A 25,396-nucleotide genomic window follows, 5' to 3' on the forward strand; every position below is an offset into this window, starting at 1 on the left:
CAAAAACCAAAACACCATCACCATAAAACAAAACTTTCAGTTCCACAGAAATGTTCTGTGAGGAGATATTACTCAAAACCGGCAGAAAGTGTTTCCTACAAGCAAGGTAGAGCTCCTCTTCAGACATGTTCTGAAATGTCCCTGGCTCCTGGATTACCGTGACTTTTTAGAATATACAAACTGTGGTAAAACACGAGAGGGATCTGGCTATGGGATGCAGGATAACACAGAAGTGGTGAAGATTTTGGCTGAAGCCTCTGCCATTCACGGTGTTGGTCCTGAAGTCATTTGCAGAAATCACAAGAGTACAAGAAACACTCTTCAAACCCATCAAAAACCGCAATCCCCAGTCTCACAGACGAGATGCTTTAAGCCCAGCAACTGTTTTTATCTCTGCCAGAGGAGTCCCTGTGTATTCCATTCCACCTTAAAATCCATCTGCCAGCCAGCCAAATTAAAGGTTCCTCAGGAATTCCAGCTGATGCAGTTACTGGGAGGCCATGCCAGCCTGCCTGTCTGCTGCTGTATTCCCAGATCAGCCCGAGCAGCTCTGGGCCGCTCTGTCCCCCACCCACTCCCTTTGCCCAGAGCAGCTGTGCCACCCTCCAGGAGAGCAGGGATGCCCAGCCCAGCCCAGCCCTGCCTGCAGGGGCTGTCACCCGTGCCATCAGCTGCCTCACAGGCTCAGGATCTCCTGGCTCTGTGTCCCACACACCTGCAGCCACCCACAGGGCTCAGGCAGCTCCTGCTGCCTCCTCCTGTGCTCTCCCACCGAGGGATGCTGGAGGACCCCTGAGCAGGCAAGCCCTCCTTGCCAACAAGTTTCCAAGGGGATGGAAAGTTCTAGGGAGACAGAAAGGGAAAGTGCAAGAGGAGATTAAAAACTAGGAGAGGAAAAAGTAGGCCCAACCAGGACTTTTTCTTATTATTCTGCTTTGATTGTGGAGAATGAAGTCTCGTGGCCAAGAGAGCTCACAGAAGCCTGGCACAGTGATTCAGGACTCCAAAGCAAGCGCTGTCTCCTGGCTGAGCGCAGAAGCTGCTCTGATAAACGCTCCTGGTCAGTGTTCACCTCCCTGCCCCACGGACAGCAGAGATGCCCTGGCAGCACAGCTCCCTGGCAGGGCACACACGGAGCTGCTGTCCCTGTCACCTGTCACACCACGCCACTGTCCCCTCCCGTCCTGGAGAGGACGCAGCCCCCACCTGCAGCTCCCGCTGCACAGGGAGCCCAGGGGCTGAGAGCAGCCACAGCTCAGGGCTGAGCTCTGTGCCCCCAGGGACGGCTCCAGCCCGGGAAACACGGCCCGACTCCTGCCAAGCTGCCCCAGGCTGGGCATGAGTCACTGCTAATTGCTCAGAATTAGCAATTCTGGGTCACACCGGTTTGGTTTGGTTTTGTAAAAGCAAAACAAGGTGTGTTTGGACAAAGGTGAGATTATGTTTGTGTTTACAGACAATCTGACTCCTGCATATAAATTTGCTGTTACTTGGACAAAAAACCAAAAACATCAGGAAATCAAAAGTAATGCAAATGATCTGGCTCTATAATCTTGCCAGAACAGAAGCGCCATGAAAGCAGTTGAATAATAATCATGGTCTAAAATTTGACTTCTCTGACTCCTGTTTTGTTCAATATTTTAATTATATTTTAAAAAAATTCTAAACCACTTCAGATTTCAAAGCACATTTATATATATTGATTAATTCACCCAACGTAAAAATCATTATCCTCTTTTTGACACAAAGAAAGTGAAAGGAGACACAACAGTTTGTCAAAGACACAGATAGAACTGGTGGAAGGGCTGGTACTAAAACCCAAGAGTTTCTGAAGCACCTTATATTTTTATCAAGGATTTACTTTTTTAAAGACAATAGCAACCAAAAAACAATATCCAAAATGGTTATAGATTTAGGATCAGAGCAGTTTATGGGGTAAAGAAAAGCAAGTTCATTAATTCACATTTGGAAAACTGCAGTGAATTCTCTAATAAATTGTTGCTATATTCCATATAAAACACAAGCATGAACTGAGCCCACAGCACAGGCAGCCCAGCCTTGGACCACCGGTACCCAGGGTAATCCAGCTCCACATTCCCACTTTCTGCTCTGGGGGCCAAGGACGTTTGCAGCAGGATTTCTCTGGAGAGCTGCAGGGGAATGAGGCTGCTCAGCTCCCTGGGTGATTCCAGAGTGCCCTCTAACGAGGCTGCAGCTGCATTTCACACACACAGGGACACCAGGAAAACCCCAAATGAGCCTTGTCTCCACTTGAAAACGGGAAAGCAGATGACAGACACTAACTGGTGACTGCTCCTGCACAGATATTTTATACTGCCTGGCACTGTGCAAGCCCTGGTTGGTAAATACCTCAGTAGGCAGCAGGACTACAGAGAAAGATGGAAAAATTCACAGTTCTCCCATTCCAAGAGAAGAAAGGATACTGAGTAAGATGAAAGTTAACCCAGTACAACTTTTTAAGATAAACTGAGTTTTACACAATCTGTAAGGAATTGCTGGGTAACTTTTCAACACATGATGTAGTTAAACTTTACAAAAATAAGTGAATATAATCAATGAAGTTCACAAATCAAAATGGAATCTCCTTGAATATATTCCTTAATATACTGGTGTACCATAAAATACTGACTACTTGGTCAGAGTGGTCACACAGGCTGCAGTGGTGGAACAGGACTGGCTACAAGTTCATACAGCAGACACATGGTTTATTGCCCAGTTCCCTTTCACCCACCTACATAAACTAATAAAGCATCCTGCAAACCAGAAATGTTCTTATTGAAACACAAACCCCACGCTGATCCTCAGAACTGAAATTCACCTGAATAATCTCAGCACCACATTGTCAGAACGGCGCTGTACCTGCAGCTGTGCCAGGAGAACACAGCTGCTCAGGGTGGGCTCAGAGGAGTCACTGCAGCTCCTGTCCCCTCCCTCCCCCCTGTCCTGCACCACGGCATCCCACTCAGGTGGGATCCCACCCAACACCCCAGCTGGGAGCAGAAGGTGCCAATTATCCTTTTCCACGTTCCTACAAGACAGAACGGAAAGGGGGCAGAAGTCCCTGGAGCTGCAGTGCCCCCATCCTGCCAGATGTGTGTCAGAAGGCTCTGAACAGATCTGGCAAACTCACCCCGAAGGAGGACGGTAGAGGTGTCACTGCTGGCGATGTCTGGGGGACCCTGCTGCCACCAGGAGCTGCGAGGAAGCAAACAGACCTGTGAGCACCTGGACACCTGGCAACTCAACACCTCTTCCCCACGGCCCCAGCAGGCACCTGGCTAATGCAGGCTGGGAGACAGACCTGGTAGGCAGCACATTCTTCCTTGAACCCCTCTCACACACTTGCCAACTTCTTTACTTCTTGCCAAGCATTTTTACTGTAATGTTAAGATCATGAGGTAAGTGAGGGGAGACCTCAGAGAAACCTGCAGCTCCTCCCAGGGGGCAGTGGACGGGCAGCTCCAGTCTCTGTGACAGGGACAGGGACAGGAGCCAGGGCACGGCTGGGGCTGGGCCAGGGCAGCTCAGGCTGAGCTCAGGGAAAGGTTCTTCCCCCAGAGGGTGCTGGCACTGCCCAGGCTGCCCGGGGAATGGGCACGGCCCCGAGGCTGCCAGAGCTCCAGGAGCCTTTGGACAGCGCTGCCAGGGATGCCCAGGGTGGGGTTGGGGGGGTCTGGGCAGGGACAGGGGCTGGCCTGGGGGATCCTGGTGGGTCCCCTCCAGCTCAGGGATTCTGTGATTCCATTTGGGTCACCAAAGACTAAGAACACCTTTCCAATGTGATGAAGGATGCAAGGAACCAGCACCCTGACCCACACAGGTTATCCACTTCAACAAGCACAGCACCTCGAGGAAAGCTCCACTCATGCCTGCAATGGCCCCGTGGCCACCACTGCTCACAAACAGCCCTCAGCTGCACGGGTAACAAAAACCTGCCCTGCTCCAGCTGAAACTGGAGCTTGAGCCTGTACAGCCCAACTGCACTGCCCTCCTCAAACAGCCAAACTCATTTCCTTTCAGTTTCTAACACATGGAGATTCAAGTCCCCGAGGAATATTTTCCAAAAGTGTACAGACAATTGTATAAGCCAAGGAACCCACGTGGAGCAGTTTGATAGAGCCAGCGCTTCCCAAGCAGTGCTGAGTCCCTCTCCTGTGTTCAAACACTCCTCACAGCACTGCTACCTTCCAGCCAACTCTTCCTGATAAAACAGCTTACTCCTTGAGGAGATTCAGGCAGAGCTTGACATTACAAAGATCAGCAGTGGGCAGACAGTGTCCTGGCTGTTTTGAAAAAGACTTTTCTTTGATGAACATGTAACCCAAACAAGGCTGAGTGAATTGGTGTAAAATCAAAAGTGATTAGACAGTCTCTTTTGAACCAAACCTGCATCCTATTAAGCAGAGAATAAAAAGTGTAAAAAAATGCAAGAGCAAATTAATAGCTGAAATGAGTATGTGAACCAGAGCTGTGTGCAGAGCTGTAAGGTAACCCCTTGTTAGGCACTCTGCTTTTGCAGGCAAGGTGAGCAACAGGCAAGAATAAATCACATTGTGCAGGTATCACAAACCATGGAATAAGCAAAAAAAAAGTGTTACATTAATCATAAGAGTCTAAAATGACAGCAGCCACACATTTAGACTTAACATGAAATGTGACCATACCCTTGGCAGAGCTGGAGATGTAATAAAGAGGAAATTATTTAAAGGCATTAAATGCATGTAGAGCTGGAGTGTCTCCTGCCCTGACTCAGTGAAGTGGGACGAGGATCACAGCAATGCCAGCCCAGCAACCGCACAGGAGCCAGAGCTCACCTGTGCAAACACAGCTTTGCTCTCCCAAACAGACTCATAGATGGACTGAAGCACTGGGCAGAGAATTTGGCTGCTATATTATGACAGGAAAAAGAGTCTTTGATGCATTTTTTATGTCAGTTGCTACCGCAACAAGCAAGGGCAGGTATGGCCTGCAGGAACAGCAGCCCCAGAGCAGGACACCAAGAGGAACCACTCCTGATAAGACAGTTTCAAATTGGTTTCTGGGCTGTTACTGTTCAAATGTTTACACAACAGAAATTCGACTTTTTCTTCCTTTGCTTAATTCTTCCATTCTTCTTATTTATATCTCCTTTTTCTTCATTAGCAAATTCCTTCTTCACATTCACAGTGTGGCAAGTACAAGGAATGCACAACCTTGTCCATGGGATAGGGTCAGAGAAGGCACAGAACCCCTCATGTGTTACATGACAGAAGTTGGAGAGTTTTTAACTGCTCCTGGTCTGATCAGATTCCAAATCACTTCATCTTTTTTTACCTGTATTCCCTCCTATTCCTTGCAGAAGAAACTGCAAGGAGGATTATTCTGTAAGAATAAGCAGCAGATGAATTTTCTCCCTTCTGTAGAAATGTCTTTGAGAGAAGCAATTGCCTCAGCCCTCAAACAGGTCTGTCCAGAGCCCAGTCAGTGGCAAAGCTGAGCCTGAGTAAACTGGTAATGACGCAAGCAGGGTTTATTGCCCGACACAAAGCAGGATTTGCCCCAGGTCTCCCAGCAGGGAGTTCAGCCAGCACAGGGGAGAAAAGGACACCCTGCCCCTGACCTCAGACACCTGGACAAGGCTCTCACCTGCCAGGCCCAAGTTAATGCCACTTGGTCAATTGCAACACCAAGCCTCCATATGTATTCCAAAAGAGTCAAAGATTTTATGCTCTGGGAAAACAGCTTTCCAGACTTCCAATATCCCATGTATACACATCCCCTGCTTTCATTTGTCTGTAGGGTTTTTTCAGACCCTTACCACTGACATCTGCCATAGTTCTTCCAACACTGTATCGATTTATTACCCATTCATTCAGATGAGAGATGAACATGTGAATGTGCAGGATGTTTAGCCCTGGCACACGTCCTGTTTCTGTTCCTCAGCTCCTGTGTGACCAGCCCTCCCTCCAGTGCCCCTGGTTACCAAGGGAGCTGCTTGAGGAGGCTGCCAGAGCACCAAGAATCCTCAGAGAGCTACAAAAAATGTATTTTTATTTAAAGACATATTACACAGACTCAGTAATTAGCATTTGAATTAAATTCCTCAAACTTGGTCCAGAAGAGCATTCTGAATTCCAATAAAGTGTCTTTGTCATTATCCCAGAGGTGCCCTATGTCATTCCCTCTCCTCCCAGGTTACATCCCTGCACACATCAGCAAGTTATTTAATGCTTATTTGGGTAAATTATTTATTCACAGGAGCAGCTGCTTTGGTTGTCTGAGTATAACTGAGCCTCTGTGAATTGGCATCCACCTCTGTGTGAGGATCCCCATGCACCACCTCAGAGCTGGGAACTCCCAGCCCAGGGAGCTTCCCCTGCTGCCTCTCACCTCTCTCCATGCTGCCTCTGAAGAATCCCACAAGTTGCACTGGTTCCAGCTGTGCCAGTTGCTGTTTGCAGTGGAAAAGAGCAATTTCAAGTGTTCAGTTTAGTCCTTCTGTATCTGCATGGGCTCTGTGTGAGCAGCATTGCCTCTGCTCCACCAGAGGAGTGTTCTCACAGCTGAACTGTGACCAGCAGCACAGTGTGTGCAGCAGAGTGCCAGCATTCCTACAGGCAGCACTGCTGCCTTAGGAACTCCAGACAGAGCTTCTCTGATGGAGAATTTACGTTCCAGAAGACGCATTTTGCTGGTTTTGCTCCAGATGTTAAAATTTGATTGTTTCTGCCCTACTGCTTGCCCAAACTGGCCTGGCCCCCGAGACTGCCCAGGAGTCTGCACATCTTCAGCCTTGAGACCCTTCAGCTGAGGAGCTCCCAACACTGTCAGGCCTTCCCCTCTGCCCCAACTCCTCCTGTAATTACCCTCCAGCACTGCTGGGAACCCGGGGCACATTTAACAGAATTTGAGTCACTGTGCCTCAATTACCAGATCCCACTGTGGGCTTGGGGAAGGCTGACAGGATCCAGCTGTGGGAGAACTTCCCACAGGCATGGATTTCCAGAGTGCCTGAGTCACTCCTCAGCTGTCTTCTGAATGTGCCTGAATAAGCTGAGCTTATTCAGGGCTTGTTTTCCAGAACCAGAGCATTTCTGTGGCCTGCCCTGAACTCTGCAGGATTTTTCTATCTCACTGGAGAGCTCCTGGAACCAGAGGTGCCCTGGCAGCCCATTCCAACCACGAGCACACACATGGTCATACAGTTTGATTTTCTTTAGAAAAACTGCAAACCACACAAGCAATCAACTCCTCCCCCAGCAGTGCAGCTCAGATGGTGCCACTGATGCAGCTGTGTCCTGCCAGTCCCCCTCCACCGCCACCAGAGGCTGTGGTGGGAAGATCCTCCTGCCACGTGGAACTACCCAGGCAGGCAGGCCAGCAGCACCTTGCCCCTGCCACGTCCCCTCTGTGTCAGCAGGGACCCCGAACAGCAAAGGTGGCACAGCTGCTTTGGGCTCAGCCAGGGACTGAACCAAGGTGTGGGGAGAAGCTGGTTCCCACCCATCCATTTAACAGATGAGTTTGTCCTAAGGCCATTCTTACATTTTGTCTGGCAACCCCATCTGCTGAATTAACTTGTCACGTTGCACTAGAGTTCAATTCCTCGGAAAATCCAAGTACGTGGCTCTAAGCATTCATCAGTTGGCTCAGATGGTGAAATCCCTTCCCAAGAAGGAAGGGACCAGTGGGGTCCTTTCCAACCACACGTGGGTTAGCCTTTAATCTTTACATTCATTGCAACTGCAGGATCTAATTAGACACAAAATTTTAGCCACCCATTTTATTCCACTCCTGCTGCTGACATCACGTTAACAAACTGTCTTTTCCTAAACCACATTTTATCTTTCCACGTGTGGACAATACTCGCAGTATTTCCAATTCCACCGACTCTTCTTTCCCATTCTCTGTAACATTTCAGATCAGCGGCAGGAGCCCAACCAGTTTGTTTCAGACCGAAACCCCCGAGTAGCACCGCAGGGCGGCCGCGGATGTCTCCGGGCTGTTAACTGGCCCTTAACTCGCTCCAGTCGCTGTGACCGCTGTGACTCCGTCCCGCCGCCCCGCGGAGCTGAAGGTGCAATCCCCGCTGCTTCTGTCCGTGCTCTCCGCCCCGCTCCCCGCAGGCACCGGCTCCTCGCCCGGCCCTCGGCCCGGCCCGGCCCGTTCCGCCGCACCGGCACGGCCCCGCCAGCCCCGGGGCCGCTTCGTGGCGCCATGCGGACACCGGGAGCGCCGCCCGCTCGCCGCTCCTCTGGGCGGCCGAGCCGCACGGGCGCGCTCCGGGACGGGTGCCCGGGCCGGGCTGGACTGGGCCGGCCCCGCTCGGAGCCCGAGCCGCACGGGCGCGCTCCGGGACGGGTGCCCGGGCCGGGCTGGACTGGGCCGGCCCCGCTCGGAGCCCGAGCCGCACGGGCGCGCTCCGGGACGGGTGCCCGGGCCGGGCCAGGCCGGCCCCGCTCACTCCGGGCCCGCCCGGGACTCACCTGGCACCGCCGGTCCGCCGCCTAAAGCCTTCCCCGCCGCTCCGCGCCGTAAACGCCAGCGGCCCCGGAACGTCCGCGCACGGCGCCGCGCCCTCATCGGTCTCCTGTTCCGGCGCACCGACGCGCGGCGCCGCCAGGGGGCGATGTCGCCCGCGGCAGCGCGCGGGCCCGGAGGGCGGGGGGGCTCTACCGTATGTACCAGAGTACGGCGCCATCTGCGCTACCGTACTTACTGTAGTTAACTCGCACGCCCATGGCCGTGAGAACGTCTACCATATTAAACTCACGTTAAATGTTTTATTCAGAGAGGCTCCCAAGCGGTGCTTTGGCCGCGGCAGCGCTGGCCGCGGGCTCGCTTCGGGCGGCTTCTCGGTGCCCTCTGGTGCCCTCGGCCAGCAGCACCCCCCAGTGCCCGCTCAGCTGTGGCCGCCGCCCTCCCCGCTCTGCCCCGCCGGCTCCCGCCGCCTGCCGCGGGCCGTGTCCCGTTCCGGGCTCAGTGTCCCCCTTTCCCGGTCCATGTCCCACTATGGTGTCCGCGTCTCGTTCCCGCCGCCCAGGGGAGGAGCGGAGCGGGCAGAGGCAGCCGCGCTCTCCCGCCCCGCCCCGCCCCGGCCCGGCAGGTGCGGCGCAGGTGAGGCGCGGGCGGTCGGCAGGTGCCTGGGTCGTTTCCGTGCCCGGTGCCCGTTCCCCGTTCCCGCAGCCCGGCCATGGCGTACCGGGAGCTGGTGCGGCGCTGGCACGAGGCCGTGCGGGCGGCGGACCGCGGGCACTGGGACGCTGCCCTGGACGCCTTCGGCGGCATCGCGGATCCTCCGGCCAGGATCTGCTTCAACGTGGGCTGCGTGCAGCTGCTGGCCGGGCGGCCCGAGGCGGCCCTGCGGGTGAGCGGGCCGGGAGCGGGGGGATCCCGGGCATGGGCGGCTCGGCTCCCCCGGGTCCGCCTCGGAGGGAACGATGCTGAAACTAGATCGGGAATCCGGCGTTTCGTGTCCTGCGTGCCCAGCGGGAGTGCAAGCGGGAATGTGGAAGGGTGAATGGTTGAAGGAAAAGGTTTAGCAGAGGGAATCACATAAAAGTGAAGAAGGTGGAAGTTAAAAAGGCGGATGTGGCCGTCGAGGACAGGGTTCGGTGGTGAACTCAGTGATGCCCGGTTCACAGTTGGACTCGATCTTTAAGGCCTTTTCCAACCTTAATGCTTCTGTGATTCCACGGTTCTCTAAATACTATGAAAATCCAGATCAGTGGGCAGAATCATTTCAAAACAAGATAATAGAGAGTACTTAAATTAGATATTGGAAACTGCATCTGGCAATATACCTTAAGTTTTGTTAAAGCTAAATCAATTAAAATCCCATCCTTTAGGTGAACTTAGCTCGTTATCATGTGAAATCCACACCTCTAAAGCTCAGCCTGCCTGATTCCAAGAGAAGACCTCAACCCATTGGACGTGCACAATAAATTAAAAATGCATTGTAGGTTTAAATCAAAGCAGGAAAAAGGTTGTCCAATAGCTGGTCTGTGGGCGTGGGTTTGGACATGAGATGGGTGTATTTTGAAAGTACAAATATGTTGCTTGGCAGTGGAGACTGCCAGAACAAAGCTGCTGTGCGGGAAAACCACTGCCCTTGGGAAGGGAGAGGAGGTGCCCTGAGGAAAAGCCTTTTTGTGACAGCACCTGGTGTGTCTGCACATCCATTCATTCATCTGTCTCCAGGGAGGAGATGCAGATAAACCTTTCCTCAAACAGCGTAAGGAGGAGCTGAGGCTGTGCTGGAGGGGCTGGGGCAGCGCAGTGGAGCCTGGGCAGGCAGTGGCTCTTTGGCACACAGTGGTGCCATGGAGGTGAGGGAGAGAGCTCAGGAGAGACTTCTGAGCCCCAGTCAAGGGGCAGTGACTGGGAAGAAGCTCAGCTCTACTTCTGCATGGATCAGGGTTGGTTGTTGTTCTTTCAGGTATGGCCCAGGCAGGCAGACGTTCCAGCACGGTGTGTGGGGTCACAGGGACTCCCCTTCCCCTGCAGAGCTGTCCCTGTGCAGGCAGGGCAGGAGGGCTGGGCTTTCAGCACTTGTTATACCCACGAGGTGTCTGCACTGGCAAGAGAAGGAGCACACCCCTGATGCTGCCCCAAGAGGACTCCTGGCTCTCCCAGCACACTGAACCACGAGCTGCTACCACAAGCACTGCCTGTTTTTAGCTGGGGCACCGAAGCAGAAATACTGACTTAGAGGCCATTGTGAGAAGCCCTGCAGCTTCCTCCCTCTCACACTTTCATCCCCTCAGCCTTCCCCAGCCTGGCCAGTCCTGTTGCTCCCACTGGCCAACTCTGCTTCAGGCTACAGTTTTCCCATTTTAGAAGCCAGATGGCCAATGCAGCTCATCTTTGTCCAGTCCATTGTAGCAAGGAGGGGTAAAAGCCTGAAGCTCAGCTCACAAGCCCTGAAGGATGGTTAGAAGCTCTGCCCAGCCCTTGGAGCTGGGCAGGACACCAGGGGCTGCCTCTGTGAGGGCAGCTGGGACATGGCTGGCTGGGTGTGTGTGCCCGGGCACTGACAGGACAGATCCCAGCTGCGCCCTGCCTGTGTTTTTCTCCTCAGGCATTCGATAAAACCATTGAGAAAGACAATTCCCTTGCTGTGGGCTACTTCCAGAGAGGGTTTGTCCACCTGCAGCTGAAAATGTGAGTGAGGTGCACAGCCAATGCAGTCTTTGGTTCTCTCCTTTCAGTCCTGCTTTATTCCTAAACCTAAATGATTCTTTGATTCCAAAATTCACTTCTTCCAGCAACCTTACAGGGTTCACAGGGTCTGCTTTAGCCTTGGAAACTCTGTCAGAAGTCAGCAAATCTTATCTTTGATAAGAGGTGCACGATTCTGGGGTGGCTGACACATGGCATTGCTGTCTCCTACACACAGAGACTCTGGATGCAGGGCTGCCACAATATTATGTCGCCATCCAGATTTTCTCTAGAAATTTAAAATAATATAATTGTGCTGCTTGGTATGTCTTCACATGACACACATGAGTCTGGCCTTCCTAGAAATGCAGCCTGCACACTCTCCTGCCAGACTTCGGGGGCCTGATCTCAGTCTCACTGATAAAATATTGAGGTTGCTCCAGAAGTGTCACGGGATTGATTACTCATTGTTTCCATGGTTAAATCACAGTGACATCCTCCTCAGGGAGCTGGGTGAAGTATTTCACAGATCTTGTCTTACCTTTGAGCTCAGCTGTTGTCTTTCCCCTTGTTTTCCCCATATTTCCCAGACCTTAATCTCCACAAAATGCCTGCTTTTATTTCTGGAAGGGAGTTGAAGTGAGCAGTTCTGGCTTCTCCAGGAGAGGGGCTGTGCCTGGAGCTGGTGGAGCCCCAGGCAGGGCTCTCTGGAGCTGCTCCACCAGCAGCAGAGGCAACTGTGCCCCAAGCACAGCCACTGCAGAGGCAGCACAGCTGGCAGCTGCTTCCTGCCCAGAGAACTGATGACCTCCAGCCCCCAGGGCTCCTTCCTTCATCAGAAGCTGCTCCCACCCACCAACACCCACCTGGGCACCTTCTCTTGGCGGGGTGCCCACTGCACAGCCCTTCCTGGGCCCACCCTTTCACCACCTGCAGCCTCAGGGGCACCTGCTTGGATTTCAGTTGCATAGCTGGTGTAGATTCAGACTAATACCCTCCTTATCCACAGAGGTTCTCTAAATTTCGAAATGTTGAGGTTCTAAATTTCAAGTTTCTCAATTTCGATGCTCTGGCCATGTGTGTGCCCTCTCTGGTCCCCATCAGTCAGGTTCCCAGCCCTCAGTTTTCCTGGGACATGTGCTGGGACAGGCAGGGAGCTCCCCGCAGTGGGTAACCTTGCCTCTTTATAACACATCTCTGGTGCAGGTTCCCTTGCATGGGCTGCAGAGCAAAACACATGTTATTTGCTAGTGTGATTTTTAAGATTTTTAAACAGTCTAGCTGTTTTAGGCTCAGTTTCTTGTGTTACCTCTGCATTGCAGGTATGAAGAAGCTCTCTCTGATTATCACATGGCCTTCAGTCATCTAAGGGAAAATCCCTTCATTGATTACAAGCAGCTGGGGCTGAGGCACATCCTCTACGCCTGGGAGGTAAGAGTCAGCCTGGGTCAGCAATCCTTCCCCACTCTTGGGGGTGTCAATAGCAGACATTTGTGACCCAAGACTTTTTTGAGAAAGTGCATTAGAACTGTAAAAATCTTTTGCTTGTACTTTTTAAAAAGTAACCTAATCATAAAAGTTGTAAACCAATATCATCTCTGGAAAGCAAATGATGCAGTTTGAAAAGTAAAATTGTTCAGAGCAGGTGCACAGGAATTTCTATATTGAGGGGTTTTTATTTTCTCTGTATCTGACAAAGTGGTGGCTGCCCCATCCCTGGAAATGTCCAAGGCCAGGTTGGATGAGGCTTGGAGCAACCTGGTCTGTAGGTGTCCCTGCCATGGCAGGGGTGGAACTGGGAGCTTTAAGGTCCTTCCCAACCCAAACCAGTCTGGGATTCTGTGTAATATTTACACTTGGGTATAAATACACATGGAAGTTTAGGGAACTCCTCAGCTCTCAGGAACGAAAGAGGTTGAAACATTGATAGATGAGAACAGTGCTAATGCATAATGTAGGCTTTAGAAAAGTCAGGTGCATGAAAACCTCTTTCAACTGCAGCAACTGATCTTAATATTCCCTCTGTGCCTGAACTTACACCCCATGCTCAGGCTGTGTTTGTAATGCTTCACCTTGCACCTCTTACTGTCACACAGAGCCAACCTGCCACATCCTGTTCAAGGAAGCTCAAAGGCTGAACTGATTGTAAATTTTTGTAATATTAGGACATATGTAAAGGATTCCTAGAAACTGTCCTTTACTGGAAGGGTTCATTTTGTTTTCTCTGAGTCCACACACACAGATTGAAAAGCAGATACAGGAAAGAGGATTTAACTCTTTACTTCCGTGAGAGTGAGGAGTCATTGTGTAACTCCAGCCAAGCATCTCAGCAATTTTCATGCACCACGTACCTGGCAGAAGGAAGCTATCCTTGGCATCCGTGGTATTACTCCAACCTCCCTGGCTTTAACAGCTTCAGTGCCACAGCGCTGCCTTCTCTTGGAAAGGAGCAGTTCCCTGGGAAAGGGGCAGGCTCAGGAGTGTCCCGAGGAGGCTGGAGCCCTTCCTGGTGTGGACACATGACCCCATACTCCAGGCATCACCAGGACATGTGCTGGCCCTCCAGACTTGGGATCAGCATCCTGACTTAGCTGTATCTCATTCTTACCTGGACATCATTTTTCAAAATACGCAAGCACCATCTTCCAGCAGAATTGTGCCAGCTTTCCCCATGCGTGGCCTCTCACGTGCTGCAGGGGATCTCATCGTGGGAGATACATGTATCCTTTGAAAACCCAGAAATAGTTGCCCCTTGCAAGGCTGTGGCACTTCTGACTGAGTGAGAACTGCTGCCTTGCCTCCCGAGAGGGCTGTCCCTGAACTTCCTATACATTCTCAGGGTTGCCATTCCCCCCACCCCCAAACAGAGTCTTCTCCTGCCATGGTTAAGGAGTAAAGGAAAAGCATCCTTTACTCCTGCTCGCCCTGCTCGAGCCTTGTCCTGAGCAGGGCATGCAGCCAGGTACACACCTCAATTCCCAGCTGATAACCCTGTCGCAGGAGATAAGAAGCTGTCTGACAGTTCTCTGGCTGTGGCCCAGCTGGCCAGTGACAGGGAGAGGTCTCCCATTCAGTATAGAGCACAGCTCCCCAACACCCCATCTGCAACACTCCCACAGCCTGCTCTTCCCCAGGAACAGACTGACATGCTGCTGAAGAGTGACAAGCTACAGCTGACAGTTTGCACATTCACAGCCCACTACAACATGAAATAGTTTCAGTTAAGTTATTTTGCAGTGACAGGGAGTCAGGATTACAAAAATCATTACCGAGTTTCATGCAGAAGAACATCCAAGGAAAGCTTCCTGGCCTTTTGCCTGCAGGAAGGATCAGAATTTAACAGTGTGGTACCAGAGTCTTCACCTGCTGTCCTCATGTCTCTCATCACCCTGACCAGCAGCTCCAGCACATCCAAGCTTTTATTTTTCTGTTCTGATTGTGAAATGTTCCCAGCTATGCTGCTCAGAGAGACTCTCCTGTTGCTGAACTCTTGGTGCTTTAGTGCCTGTCCCTACTTCTTGGCTGAGCTCAGGAGGATGTGTTGGGTGTCCCTTGGTCCTGGCCCTCTGAGTCCCTTCCCTGTGCCCACTCCAGGTGCTGTACAGCACTGCAGCAGTGCAGTGCCACCTGCAGCACTGGCAGGAGGCCAGGGTCACCCTGGAGAAGGCTGTTGTGTGGAGACCTGAAAGAAGAACAGCAATCCTGGAGCTGGCTCTTGAGCAGGTGCAGGTAAGGCCACCTCTGTGAGCTCCTGGGAGTGTGCATTCGGCTTCAGCTCAGGGATGTGTGCTAAAAGTTGTCATTTTGAGTGTTCCTGACACCTGCATGTTCCTGCCATCCACCCACCTGCTTGGCCACCTGCTAGCACAGTCTAAGCCATTTGTACATGATGCTCTGCCAAACCAGGGCTGCAGGGGATCAAGGAACTCCATCTTCCCAGGTGCTTCACTGCCCAGAAACACCATAGTGAAGAATTTTGGGATGACCTCTGAGGCTGGGGACATGGCTTCCTGGTCCTTCATGTTCAGGAGCTCAGCTCATTTGTACTCGTCCTGCAAAACCAGTTTCCTTTTGCAGTGTTTCCAGTGCAGAACCCCTACAAGTGCAGGCCTGGAAATTCCCCCTTTTTGTGGCACTTGCTGGCTTCTTTTGAGTCCCTTTGGCTGCAGGAACAATTGGTGGTAGCTCAGATATTAATTTCAAGCACTTTTAGAGCTTAAGTTGGGTGTGAAACTGTTTCTAGGGCTGCTTCTAAGTAAAACTTTCCTGTTAGACTCCTTTATCATCTGAAAACATTTGCAGATCTCTGATTTACTCTTCCTGAAGGATTCATTAGTTTGCTACCTTCATACTTTTAAAGAGATTCATATTTTGTTTTTAATCTGATCATCTTTTCTGGCATCACATTTGTGCTTTTCCAGTATATTATTTATATTTGCTATTAGCATGCTACTTGGTGGCTGAACAGAAAACATCTGAAATCATCTAAACAGAAAAGCTGTTTAGAAGATTTGTTTGATAAACCTTCCTGCACTGCCCCCCTTCACACCCATGCCAGCAGTGTCAGTCCTTGCCTCCACACTGGGGAGGGGCTGCTGAGCTCTCAGTTTGCTCATGCTTTTGTGGCGCCTGAGTGGCCTTTGTCGGGTTCACAGCCAATTTGCCCCAATATCTTCCTGGAGCTGGTCTTGTATTTGCTTTTCAGAGCTCTGATGTTTCATTCAATGCAAATTGATGGCTTTTCCTCCACCCCAGGACCACCTGTTTTTAGAGCCCATGCTGGTTCCTCTTGGGGAACTTTTCAGACCACGAAAGAAGGAAGTTGAGCAGCTGGATTCAAAAGATTTCCTGGGTAAACCCAAGGTAACAGGCACATAATTGTCACGATTAACAGCAGAAAAAAATCTTGCCTCTGCCATCTCCAGAGAGCAGTGCTGTGTGGGCACCCAGAGCAGGATGGGCAGAGCTTGCAGCCAGTCCAGACAGTCGGGACGCAGAAGCCAAAATTTGTTAGAATTGCTACCCCTTCTACCAAAAAAATGCACTTTGGCACTAAAATACCTTCCCAGTCTTAGTCACTTTAAAGTCTTAAAGGGCTGAGCAGGTGCTCTGGGAACCCATGGTTGCCCTTTTGCTGACAATAACATTTTTAAGAGGGGCACGTTGCTGCAGCATGCTGCTGCTCAGTCCTGCATTCCCAGGGGGACAGGTTGGCACTCAGGGGACAAATGCTTTGTCACATCCCTTAATACAAGGCAGCAGAGAATTTCTCTGACCTTTTCTGTGACCAGTGCAGTCAGAACAGAGAGCTCCAAAACAAATAAAAGAAAGGGAAAGTAATAAATTCACCTACTTTTAAAGAAACCTTGGGAAGACTAAAAATATGGGACACAAATGGTTGAGGTTGTCTTGGGAATCCAGCTCTGCCTCTTCCATTGCATGTACAACTCCACATTTTGCCTGACCTTGGGATGCCAGAAGGAAAGGGGTCTGAGCAGATAATCTTGGATGAAGTTTGGGGGTCTCTTCATCCAGCCTAGATTCACTGATTACTTTGTTCTCCCAACAGGTCATCTCATCCATCATTCCCAACGACGAGTACATTGGCTTTGAGCCTCTCAGGCCTCAGGTGAGCAGGACAGGGCTGTGAAAGGAGGAATGGAGCTGTCAGGGAGCTCCAGAAAGGGGCTCAGATCCAAACCATCAAGGCAAGGAAGAGTGGACTCTTGGTAAAACCAGTGTAATACCAGCCTGGGTCCACGGGGATGTTCAGAGCCAGGCTCAGCACTGGCTGTAAGGGACTCAATGACGGGAATCTCCAGCCCTTCAAAGATGCATTTTTGGCTCTTCGCCATGTCAAAACAGCAGCGCTTTGGTGTGCTCAGCCTGTCTCTGCTCATCACTTCAGTAAATGTGTCAGTGTGAGCACAGCTGCCTCCCACTGTGCTGGGAGTTCCTTGGAACCAGGGGAGGGTGAAGAGATTGTCTTACTTCCTGATGAGATAAAGAGGGATGGGAAGGAGAAGGCACATCCTGGTAAGGTGTGGAGCAGCAGACTTTTTCTGGGTGGTGTGGAATGACAAATGGGGTCAAGAGTAAAGACAAAATAGCACAGTCAGGAGGTAAGGTGGTACTGCTGCTGTAGGAGGCACTGTTACAAACAGATCCTCTTGTTTTTCCCACAGAAACAGGGCTTTTATGAACCCAGTGCCAATGCTCTGCGGTGAGTGTTCAGTCCCACCTTGTTCTTACCCTTCTCTCACTACTGTTCAGAAAGTCTTTTATTCTCTGGCTTCTTTGTGTGAGGACTCCAAGGGATCCACACCCACTCTGACCAGGAATGGAGTGAATGACAAACACACAAAGGCTTCTGTGGCTGCAGAGGAGCTGCAGGTCTCTGGCATCTCTGCAAGAGCCTCTGGGCAGTATGCAGGATTTAATTCAGTGCCGAGAGACCGGCACGGATCATGGCATGCCTAGGGAATGGAAGCAGACAGAGGTTGTGGGACCTGCCCAGGTCTGCGGCAGAGGATGCTCAGCTTTCCCATCTTAATTCCCAGGACAATTCCAAATACTCACTACCAGCCCTAGTGTCCTGAGCCAAAATCACGTTCAAACCCCAAGAAAGTAATTTGTTTTGGTGATACTGCACCAGCTGTGCAGTGCTGCATCAGGGCTGTGTCGATCAATGTTTTGATCCTGACATTGTTTATCAGTACAACGAAAATGCAGCTGCATTTGGCAAATCAGTGTTTCCCAAGCCCCTTTTGTTCTCAGTTGGACCAAAAAGCAGCAATGGAAATCCCGATTTCCCAGGACCCTCGCCTTACAGCCGTGCCAGCTGGGGCCGGTGTAGTGTGGTGGCTCAGAGCCATCAGCACCGCACCCCAGGCCGGTCTGTGCTCTCCTCTCCCCGCAGGGATGCCGAGTCCGGCTACTACCGAGTGATGTCCCGGTACCGCCCCGAGGAGCCGCCGGGGCCGGAGGTGGCGGCCGGGAGCCTGGTGTTCGTGCTGGGCAGAGCGGCAGACGGCTGGGCCACGGCCATCCACGACGGGCAGGTGAGGGACACGGCCCCGAGGGTGCTGAGGGGGGGACACGGCCCCGAGGGCAGAGCAGGGACACGGCCCCGAGGGTGCTGAGGAGGGGACACGGCCCCGAGGGTAGGGCAGGGACACGGCCCCGAGGGTGCTGAGGAGGGGACACGGCCCCGAGGGCAGAGCAGGGACACGGCCCCAAGGGTAGGGCAGGACACGGCCCCGAGGGCAGAGCAGGGACACGGCCCCGAGGGTAGGGCAGGGACACGGCCCCAAGGGTAGGGCAGGACACGGCCCCGAGGGTAGGGCAGGGACACGGCCCCGAGGGTAGGGCAGGGACACGGCCCCGAGGGTAGGGCAGGGACACGGCCCCGAGGGTAGGGCAGGGACACGGCCCCGAGGGTAGGGCAGGACACGGCCCCGAGGGTGCTGAGGGACATGGCCCCGAGGGCAGGGCAGGGACACGGCCCCGAGGGTAGGGCAGGGACACGGCCCCGAGGGCGGGCAGGGACACGGCCCCGAGGGCGGGCAGGGACACGGCCCCGAGGGCAGGGCAGGGACACGGCCCCGAGGGTGCTGAGGGACACGGCCCCGAGGGTAGGGCAGGGACGTGGCCCCGAGGGTGCTGAGGGTGCTGAGGGAGGGACACGGCCCCGAGGGTAGGGCAGGGACACGGCCCCGAGGGTAGGGCAGGGACGTGGCCCCGAGGGTGCTGAGGGTGCTGAGGGAGGGACACGGCCCCGAGGGCAGGGCTTGGCCCCAGCCCCCCTGAGCGCAGTCCTCAGGAGCTCCTTCCCACACCCTCCAGATTTCCTGACAGTGGGCTCTCACGGCCTCTGCCATTCACCTCTGTAGATCCACAAGGATGGCCTCTGGGCTCTCCACCGTACGGGATCCTATTGAGGAGTTGTAGCATAGCAGACCTCACCAAGGACCACCATTTAGAGCAGGATTTATCCTCTGAGAGCTCTGATGGAGCTGAGGAGGTGGGCTGGTCCTTACCTGGTCTGTGGTGCCTCTGTTCAATGAACTTTGGGAAGGTTTGAGGACAGTTTCAGCTGTACAGGCAGGATTTATAAACGGCTCTAGGGAAGTCCTAAGGACTTAGAGCCCAACAAATCTGACATCTTCCTGCAGGCCAGGGAGCTGTAGCGTAAACAGATTGAATAGAAACAGATAAACACAACATGGAAAATCTTTTGTTGGCAGAAGCCATTTCTCACCTGTCTAGTTCACTTTTTGAAAGAGCCATTGTATACCTGGATTAGGTTCAGTGAATGTATTACCTGCCTGTCTTTCAAAAAAGTCACAAGATTCTTCATAAGACCACTATAAACCAGTAAGATGTTTGAGCAATTGAGGCAGTGCTCTGAGTACTGGTAAAAATACAGAATTAAAAGTTGGGTATAAAGGAACAGGTTTTTCTTCCTTTAATTTTTAAAAAAATATGTCCCCACAGCAAGTCATCTGTGACATAAGCATTTAACATATTCCTAAGTGATATAGGAATAGGGGGAGAGCCTGAAGCATCTGGAGCTAACATGAACAGTTACACAAGTATTCAGATGTACTGGTTGACTGCTCAGTGAAGTGCCAGGTGAAATTCAATGTAGAAAAAATAAAAATAGACTCTCAACAGGGAAAAAAAAAAGCATTGTAAGCAAAAAATTACAGTGCTCGGTTGAAATGAGCAGCAGTGATTGCCAGAAGACACAGAAATGCTGTTGGACTGGTATCCCTGTACATCCTTGCTGCTCTCTGCCTGAGCTCTGTTTTGGGAGAAGGGGGTTTGGTGGGTGTTTGGTCTGTTCCACTGCAGCCACTCTAGCAGCAGCTCTGCTCTCAGCAGGAAAAGCTGCAGAAGGATCATTGGATTTTGTCCAGCAGTTTGTGAGCACTGGGCACTTGGGTGGCTCAGGCACATTTGTGTGGCCATAGGGTGACAGGCAGTGCTGGGGCTGGGCTGGGCTGGGGTCACTGGGCTCCTCTCTCACCTTGCTCTGCTCCATTTCCCTCTGCAGAAGCTGCATATCCCAAGCTCTCTCCTGGAGCCTGCCTCAAGGATGGATAAATGGGTGAGCTGGCAACCTTGCAACCAGGGGGAGGGAGGGACCAAGACATACATTTGGGACATTTATCTGTAAAATTATTAGAGGTTAGAACAACTCTGTAAGAGAAACGTAGAGTATGAAGCACTGAGACTATTGACTGAAGATCAAGTGCTCTTGAATGGAACAACAGAAGAGTTAGGAGTACAAAAAATCCCTTTGACCTGGGAGAACTTCATCTCTCATCTCCACCACAGGCATAGCCACACATTATCCCAATCATTTCCCATCTGAACTCAGTGTGGAAGGGTGCAGCTCATCCCCATTTCCTGTGAGGGAGTTTTTAAGCACATGCTTGTTCTGATGTTGCTATGATTTTTTTAGTTGTCATTTTTCCCCCCTCCAAATGAATCCCTGGTACACACTTGGGCGTTTGCTCCATGGCTGTGTCACTGTCAACCAGCCCAAGTGGGGAGAACCCTCAGCACAGTGTGAGCAGCCTCCTTTTGTTCCAGCACCAACCCAGCAGGGAGCAGGGTACCAGGGAAGTGTCCCCAAACCTCTGCCCTCAAGAGCCTTATTGCTCCAACTCATCTGACCATTCAGTGAGCAGCTCTCCCTGGGGCTCTCTCTGGGCTTACACCCACGAGTCTGTAGCTGGCTGCAGCCTGTCACACAGCAGCCTTCTCCAGGCTCCCATCTTCTGCCCTCCACTTTCTGATGCTGTTCTGTTGCAGAAGATCAGCACTGGGATTCCCCTTCCTCCTGCCCAGGTGCCTCCCAGCCGCCTCCCTGTGAAGCAGAAGCCAGGTAATCCCTGGGCCCTCAGTGGATGAAGCTGTGCCCAAACCCTGCTCTTTAGGGGGCGTGAGGAAGTGGTGGCCCCACTGCAGCCTCTGCTGACTGCAGGGCTGTTCCCCTGCCTTTGTGCTGTTCTGCAGATCCTCCTGGGGAAGAAAATGCCTCTGTCAATGATGCCAGTGCTCACATGGACTCTAAGGTGAGGTGCTTCACAGGCTGAAGCTGGCACAGCCTCAGGAGACCAGGGCTGGGAAGAGTGCAAGATTCTTGCCCAGAATTCCTGAGCTGCTCCCAAATCACTAGGAAAAACCTCCTTCCTCTGACCACTTTTCAGTTTTAAAGAGAAGCTCCCATGTGGTCTTTCCTCCCAGTTTGTGACCATCCCACTTTGTGAGACAGCCCAAGGTTGACCTGTTGCCACCCTCTGAGGCACCAGGAGCACCAAACGCATCAGAGTTCTTGTGCACATGCTTTACAGCCCACTTTGCAAGAGGCAGTTGTCTTTGAACACCCTGCTGTCCCTTCCCCCCTCTTTCTGTGTCCCATTTTCTGTCCTTATCAGTCTGGATAGCACAGTTCATTCAAATTTGCCCTGTTGGGTAATGTCCTCTGAGGTACTTCCATGCCATTGCCAGCCCCTGCATGTAATGGTTCTGGAATGACTCCTGTGACCCTCTGGGGACACCACCTCTGTCCCTCAGCTGCAGGTCAGCTCTGCCACACCTGTTTTTAGGGCTTTTGGGGTAATTTTTTCAGGTATAGTTCAGCCAGAAGGTAACACAACAGAGGAATGTGGCTGCTCCTCTCCAGCTGGCTGGAGGAATTGGGGCCCTGCTCATACAATTTTGGGTTTAGGAGGTACCTGTAAAATCAGAACCAAAACCAGAATTCCTGAGTCACAGGAGGAACATTTGATCCCATGCTTTGAATCCAGAGTTCCCTCTTTGAAATTCAGGTCTGCATTTTGATGCTGTTTTACTGCAACATGGCAGCACAGAGATGAGGGATTGTGTCTGTGTCACCTCTCTTGGTATGTGAGCAGATATTGTCAGTTGGGTTTGTTCGTCAGTCATGGCTCTTCTTAGTCCATGAACTTCATAGTCAGTCTGGGTTCTTCCTCCCAAGGGTGCTGGCACTGCCCAGGCTCCCCAGGGAATGGGCACGGCCCCGAGGCTGCCAGAGCTCCAGGAGCCTTTGGACAGCGCTGCCAGGGATGCCCAGGGTGGGGTTGCTGGGGTGTTTTGGCAGGGACAGGGCTGGACTCGATGATCCTGGTGGGTCCCTTCCAGCTCAGGATACTGTGATTCTTCACTCTGACCGAGCCCGTCCCCCCACAGGTGCCCCCAAGGTGCGGGGAGGCCTCTGCAGGCGCGGACAGGCCGGCAGTGCTGCGGCTGCGCTGCGAGTGCTCGCTGGTGCTGCGCGCGGGCGAGGCCCCGGCCCTGCCGGCCCTGCGGGCCCTGCTGCGGGACAGGCTGGCTCAGCAGGCACAGCGGGGCACACTCAGGTACGGGGCTGTGAGGTGGGATGGGCCAGCAGCCATTCCCCTCAGGACACAGGCATCCAGCTGCCTCTGGGCTCCTGGGAACATTTATCTGGGGCCAAAACCAGCAAAGATGTAAGCACACAGTCTGCCTAGAGGGTAAACCTCACCGTGGGCTTTGGGTGGGACAACAGCATGATCCCCGTAGGGAAGCACATGCTATTCCTCTTGTAATCCCCTCCCAGTACATCAGGGGCTCAGGGAGGGCTGCAGAGGGACTTATGACAAAGGCATGGAGTGACAGGACAAGGCGGAATGGCTTCAAACTGATAGAGGGCAGGGTTGGATGGGATATTAGGAAGAAATTCTTTAATATAAGAGTGGTGTGGCCCTGGCACAGGTTGCCCACAGAGATTGTGGATTCCTCATAGCTGGAATTGTTCAAGGCCAGATTGGATGGAGCTTGGAGCAACCTGGTGTAGTGAAAGATTCTCTGCCCGTGGCAGGGGGTTGAAACTAAATTATCTTTAAGGCCCTTCCAAGCAAAACTATTCTACAACTCTGTGATGCTATGGGCCTTGGAAGCCTATAGGATCTTTCCTAAGAAACTGTACCATGGGCAAGAAAAAGGGAGAAGGAAAAACCCTGTGTAGATGGAGCTGCCGCAGGTTGGATTTTGTCCCACTCAGCTCAGCCTCTGCAGTAACAAGGATCAGTGCAGAACAAGCTGACGCTCAGGCAGAAGATCTTGGGGTGAGGTCTTCCTGATTGTGACACCCCTTGGGACACACAGTGGCATCAGGAGAGTTTAGACTCTTTCCCTCAAGTTTGTGTGGGAGGAGGTGACAGTGTCACTCCCCACAGAGCCATTTCTGCCCACTGAGCATGTGGGGTGGCCCCATGTCACTGTGCAAGGGGACAAGCTCAGAACTGGCCTGCAGAGGGAACTGTGAAGACTGAGGGTGGCAGAGGGCTGGGCCGACCTCCAAGTTTGGCTTTAAATGAAATTATTTGCTCGGCATTAATGAATCCTTGCAGCTACAGGCTCCTGGATGGCACAGAGCTGGGGACAGTGCTGGGACAGGAAGACCTGGGGAAGGTGTGGAAGCAGCTGATGGAGGGCAGGTTGATACTCTGTTGCCAGGTACGTAAGCTGGGACACGGTCTCTGCTGGGCTAGGCTCCAGTCTCTGCTTTGCTTTGCAACCTCCATGTTGGCTTTTTCCTGCAGGACTCAGACTCCCACTCGGGCAGACCTGTTCTCTACCAGATGCTGGCTCAGCACTCTTACCTGGCACAGGGACCAGGGGACCTGGATTTCAGCAAGGGAGATGTGCTGGATATCCTCTCTGAAGGTAGCCCTCCAGTCCTGCTGCTGGGCCAGGCTTTTGAAGTCTGCTCTGGGGAGGCAGTGGGGAAAATGTGGCCTCTACAGTGCTGGCTCAGGTTCATACTCTCGGGAGTTACAGGCTTGCACCGGGTTTTCCCCAGAGTTAAATTCCAGCCATGAAAACTCTCACTAACCCCACTCTTACGGGCCAGGGCTCATTCCTGCTCCTTTATGTTTTCCAGTGAATGAGGACTGGCTGGAAGGACGATGCAATGGCAAGACTGGCATCTTCCCCAAATGCTTTGCCACCCAGACCAGCTGTGATGCTGCCTTCCTATAGCAAACAGGAGCCTTTTCCTGCCTGGCTGCACCCCCAGAGGTGGGAGGCACTCGTCCCAGCTCATTTGGGACCCAGCCAGCACAGGCAGGAGTTCTGCTGTACCTGGACAAGGGATATCTCCCGCTCAGATCCATGGGGTCATTTCCAGCAGTGATGGCATTTCCCACAGCCTGTTCCCTGACCTGGCATTTTTTACCTCCTGCTTACACTGCCAAAGGTGTATCTGTGAAGAGCAGAGAGCAGGGAGAGGGCTCTGGGCTTTGGCTGTAGGAACTGTCCATGTGGGAGCTCAGGCTGCTGGGTAGGAAGAGGTTCCCCTGGGTGGGAAGAGGTTCCCCTGGGTGGAAGTCTTCATCCCCTCTCCCTGTTGCTCGTGTTGAGGCTGGGAAAGCTGAGCCTCACTCCCGAAGCCAAGGGTGGCTAGCTGGGAGCAGGGGGCAGAGACCTGTTCCCCAGGCTCTCGGGTCACATAACTTTATCTCCACCAGCCAGAGATGCTGCTCTTTAAAAAGACTTTTGGAACCAGTTTGCAGTGGGATTAATGGGATAACACCATGAGTTAGGACCACTGTCTTCCATAGCACATAGCTATGGACCTGACCATTCCTTCGCCAGGTGCCTCAGGCATTTTTCTTAAGCCCTAAGGCCAAGGTGAGAGCTTGGAGCACAGAGAAAATAGGCACTTGTGGAAATCTCCACTGCTCAGAGCAGCTCTGGGTTGTGGGAGAGCCCTGGAGAAAGGGCTGGCTGGGAAGTGCAGTGCTGGGCTGGAGCTGCAAAGGCTGAAAGCCCTGTCCAATTCCTGCAACTGGGCTGGGCTGATCTAAATAAAACACTTAAGTGCCTGGAGCTGGAACCTATTCTGGATTTGGTGTCTTGACAAAACTTGGCTATGTAACTTGAATATAAAATAAACCCTGAGCCAGAGTTGGCAACTCTTAAATCAACTTCCACTTGTGTTTTTCTCCTGAGATATGCCAGTAAGTATTTTTAACAACAGCTGACAGTGTCTTTGGGAAGAGATTCTGTCACATACTACAAAAATATTGCACATCTTGCACAGGGCAGGATACAAATAATGTCATCCCTCTGCTCAGAGTTAGGTGCCCAGCACCACTCTCCATTGCCATTTGCCTCCCAGGACTGTTGGAAGAATAGCCCAGCAGGACTGGGAATGCCAAGAAAACTGTGCTAGGCT

The 25,396-nt window shown here is 52.4% G+C and overlaps 2 protein-coding genes across 6 annotated transcripts in view; one reads left to right on the top strand and one right to left on the bottom strand.

Annotated features, from left to right (window-relative positions):
* Positions 1-8,599, bottom strand: part of EXD3 (exonuclease 3'-5' domain containing 3) — a 253,050-nt gene extending 244,451 nt beyond the window's left edge. For 4 of the 5 annotated variants that reach the window (XM_084219682.1, XM_084219681.1, XM_084219679.1 and 1 more), the window contains exons 1-2: positions 8,487-8,599; positions 3,152-3,216 (exon numbers count right to left, since the gene is read on the bottom strand). The gene's annotated coding sequence lies outside the window, so the exon portion shown is untranslated. Of the gene's footprint in view, positions 1-3,151; positions 3,217-6,390; positions 7,552-8,486 lie in introns of those variants that run through there. The other variant, XM_084219680.1, reaches the window with a different exon arrangement.
* A 594-nt stretch (positions 8,600-9,193) lies between these two features.
* On the top strand, positions 9,194-24,198 carry NOXA1 (NADPH oxidase activator 1; the record flags this gene model as incomplete). The annotated part of the gene is made up of 15 exons (XM_084219554.1): positions 9,194-9,367; positions 11,081-11,163; positions 12,483-12,591; positions 14,755-14,889; positions 15,916-16,023; positions 16,730-16,789; positions 17,346-17,383; positions 18,080-18,221; positions 20,219-20,272; positions 20,983-21,055; positions 21,187-21,245; positions 22,384-22,553; positions 23,568-23,673; positions 23,760-23,883; positions 24,101-24,198. The coding sequence occupies 15 exons, from the start codon at positions 9,194-9,196 to the stop codon at positions 24,196-24,198; spliced, it is 1,533 nt and encodes a 510-aa protein (XP_084075680.1).
* Positions 24,199-25,396: the final 1,198 nt, after the last annotated feature.

This window comes from Fringilla coelebs (genome assembly GCF_963513975.1).
Source record: "Fringilla coelebs genome assembly, chromosome: 21".
NCBI classification, from domain to species: Eukaryota; Metazoa; Chordata; class Aves; order Passeriformes; family Fringillidae; genus Fringilla; species Fringilla coelebs.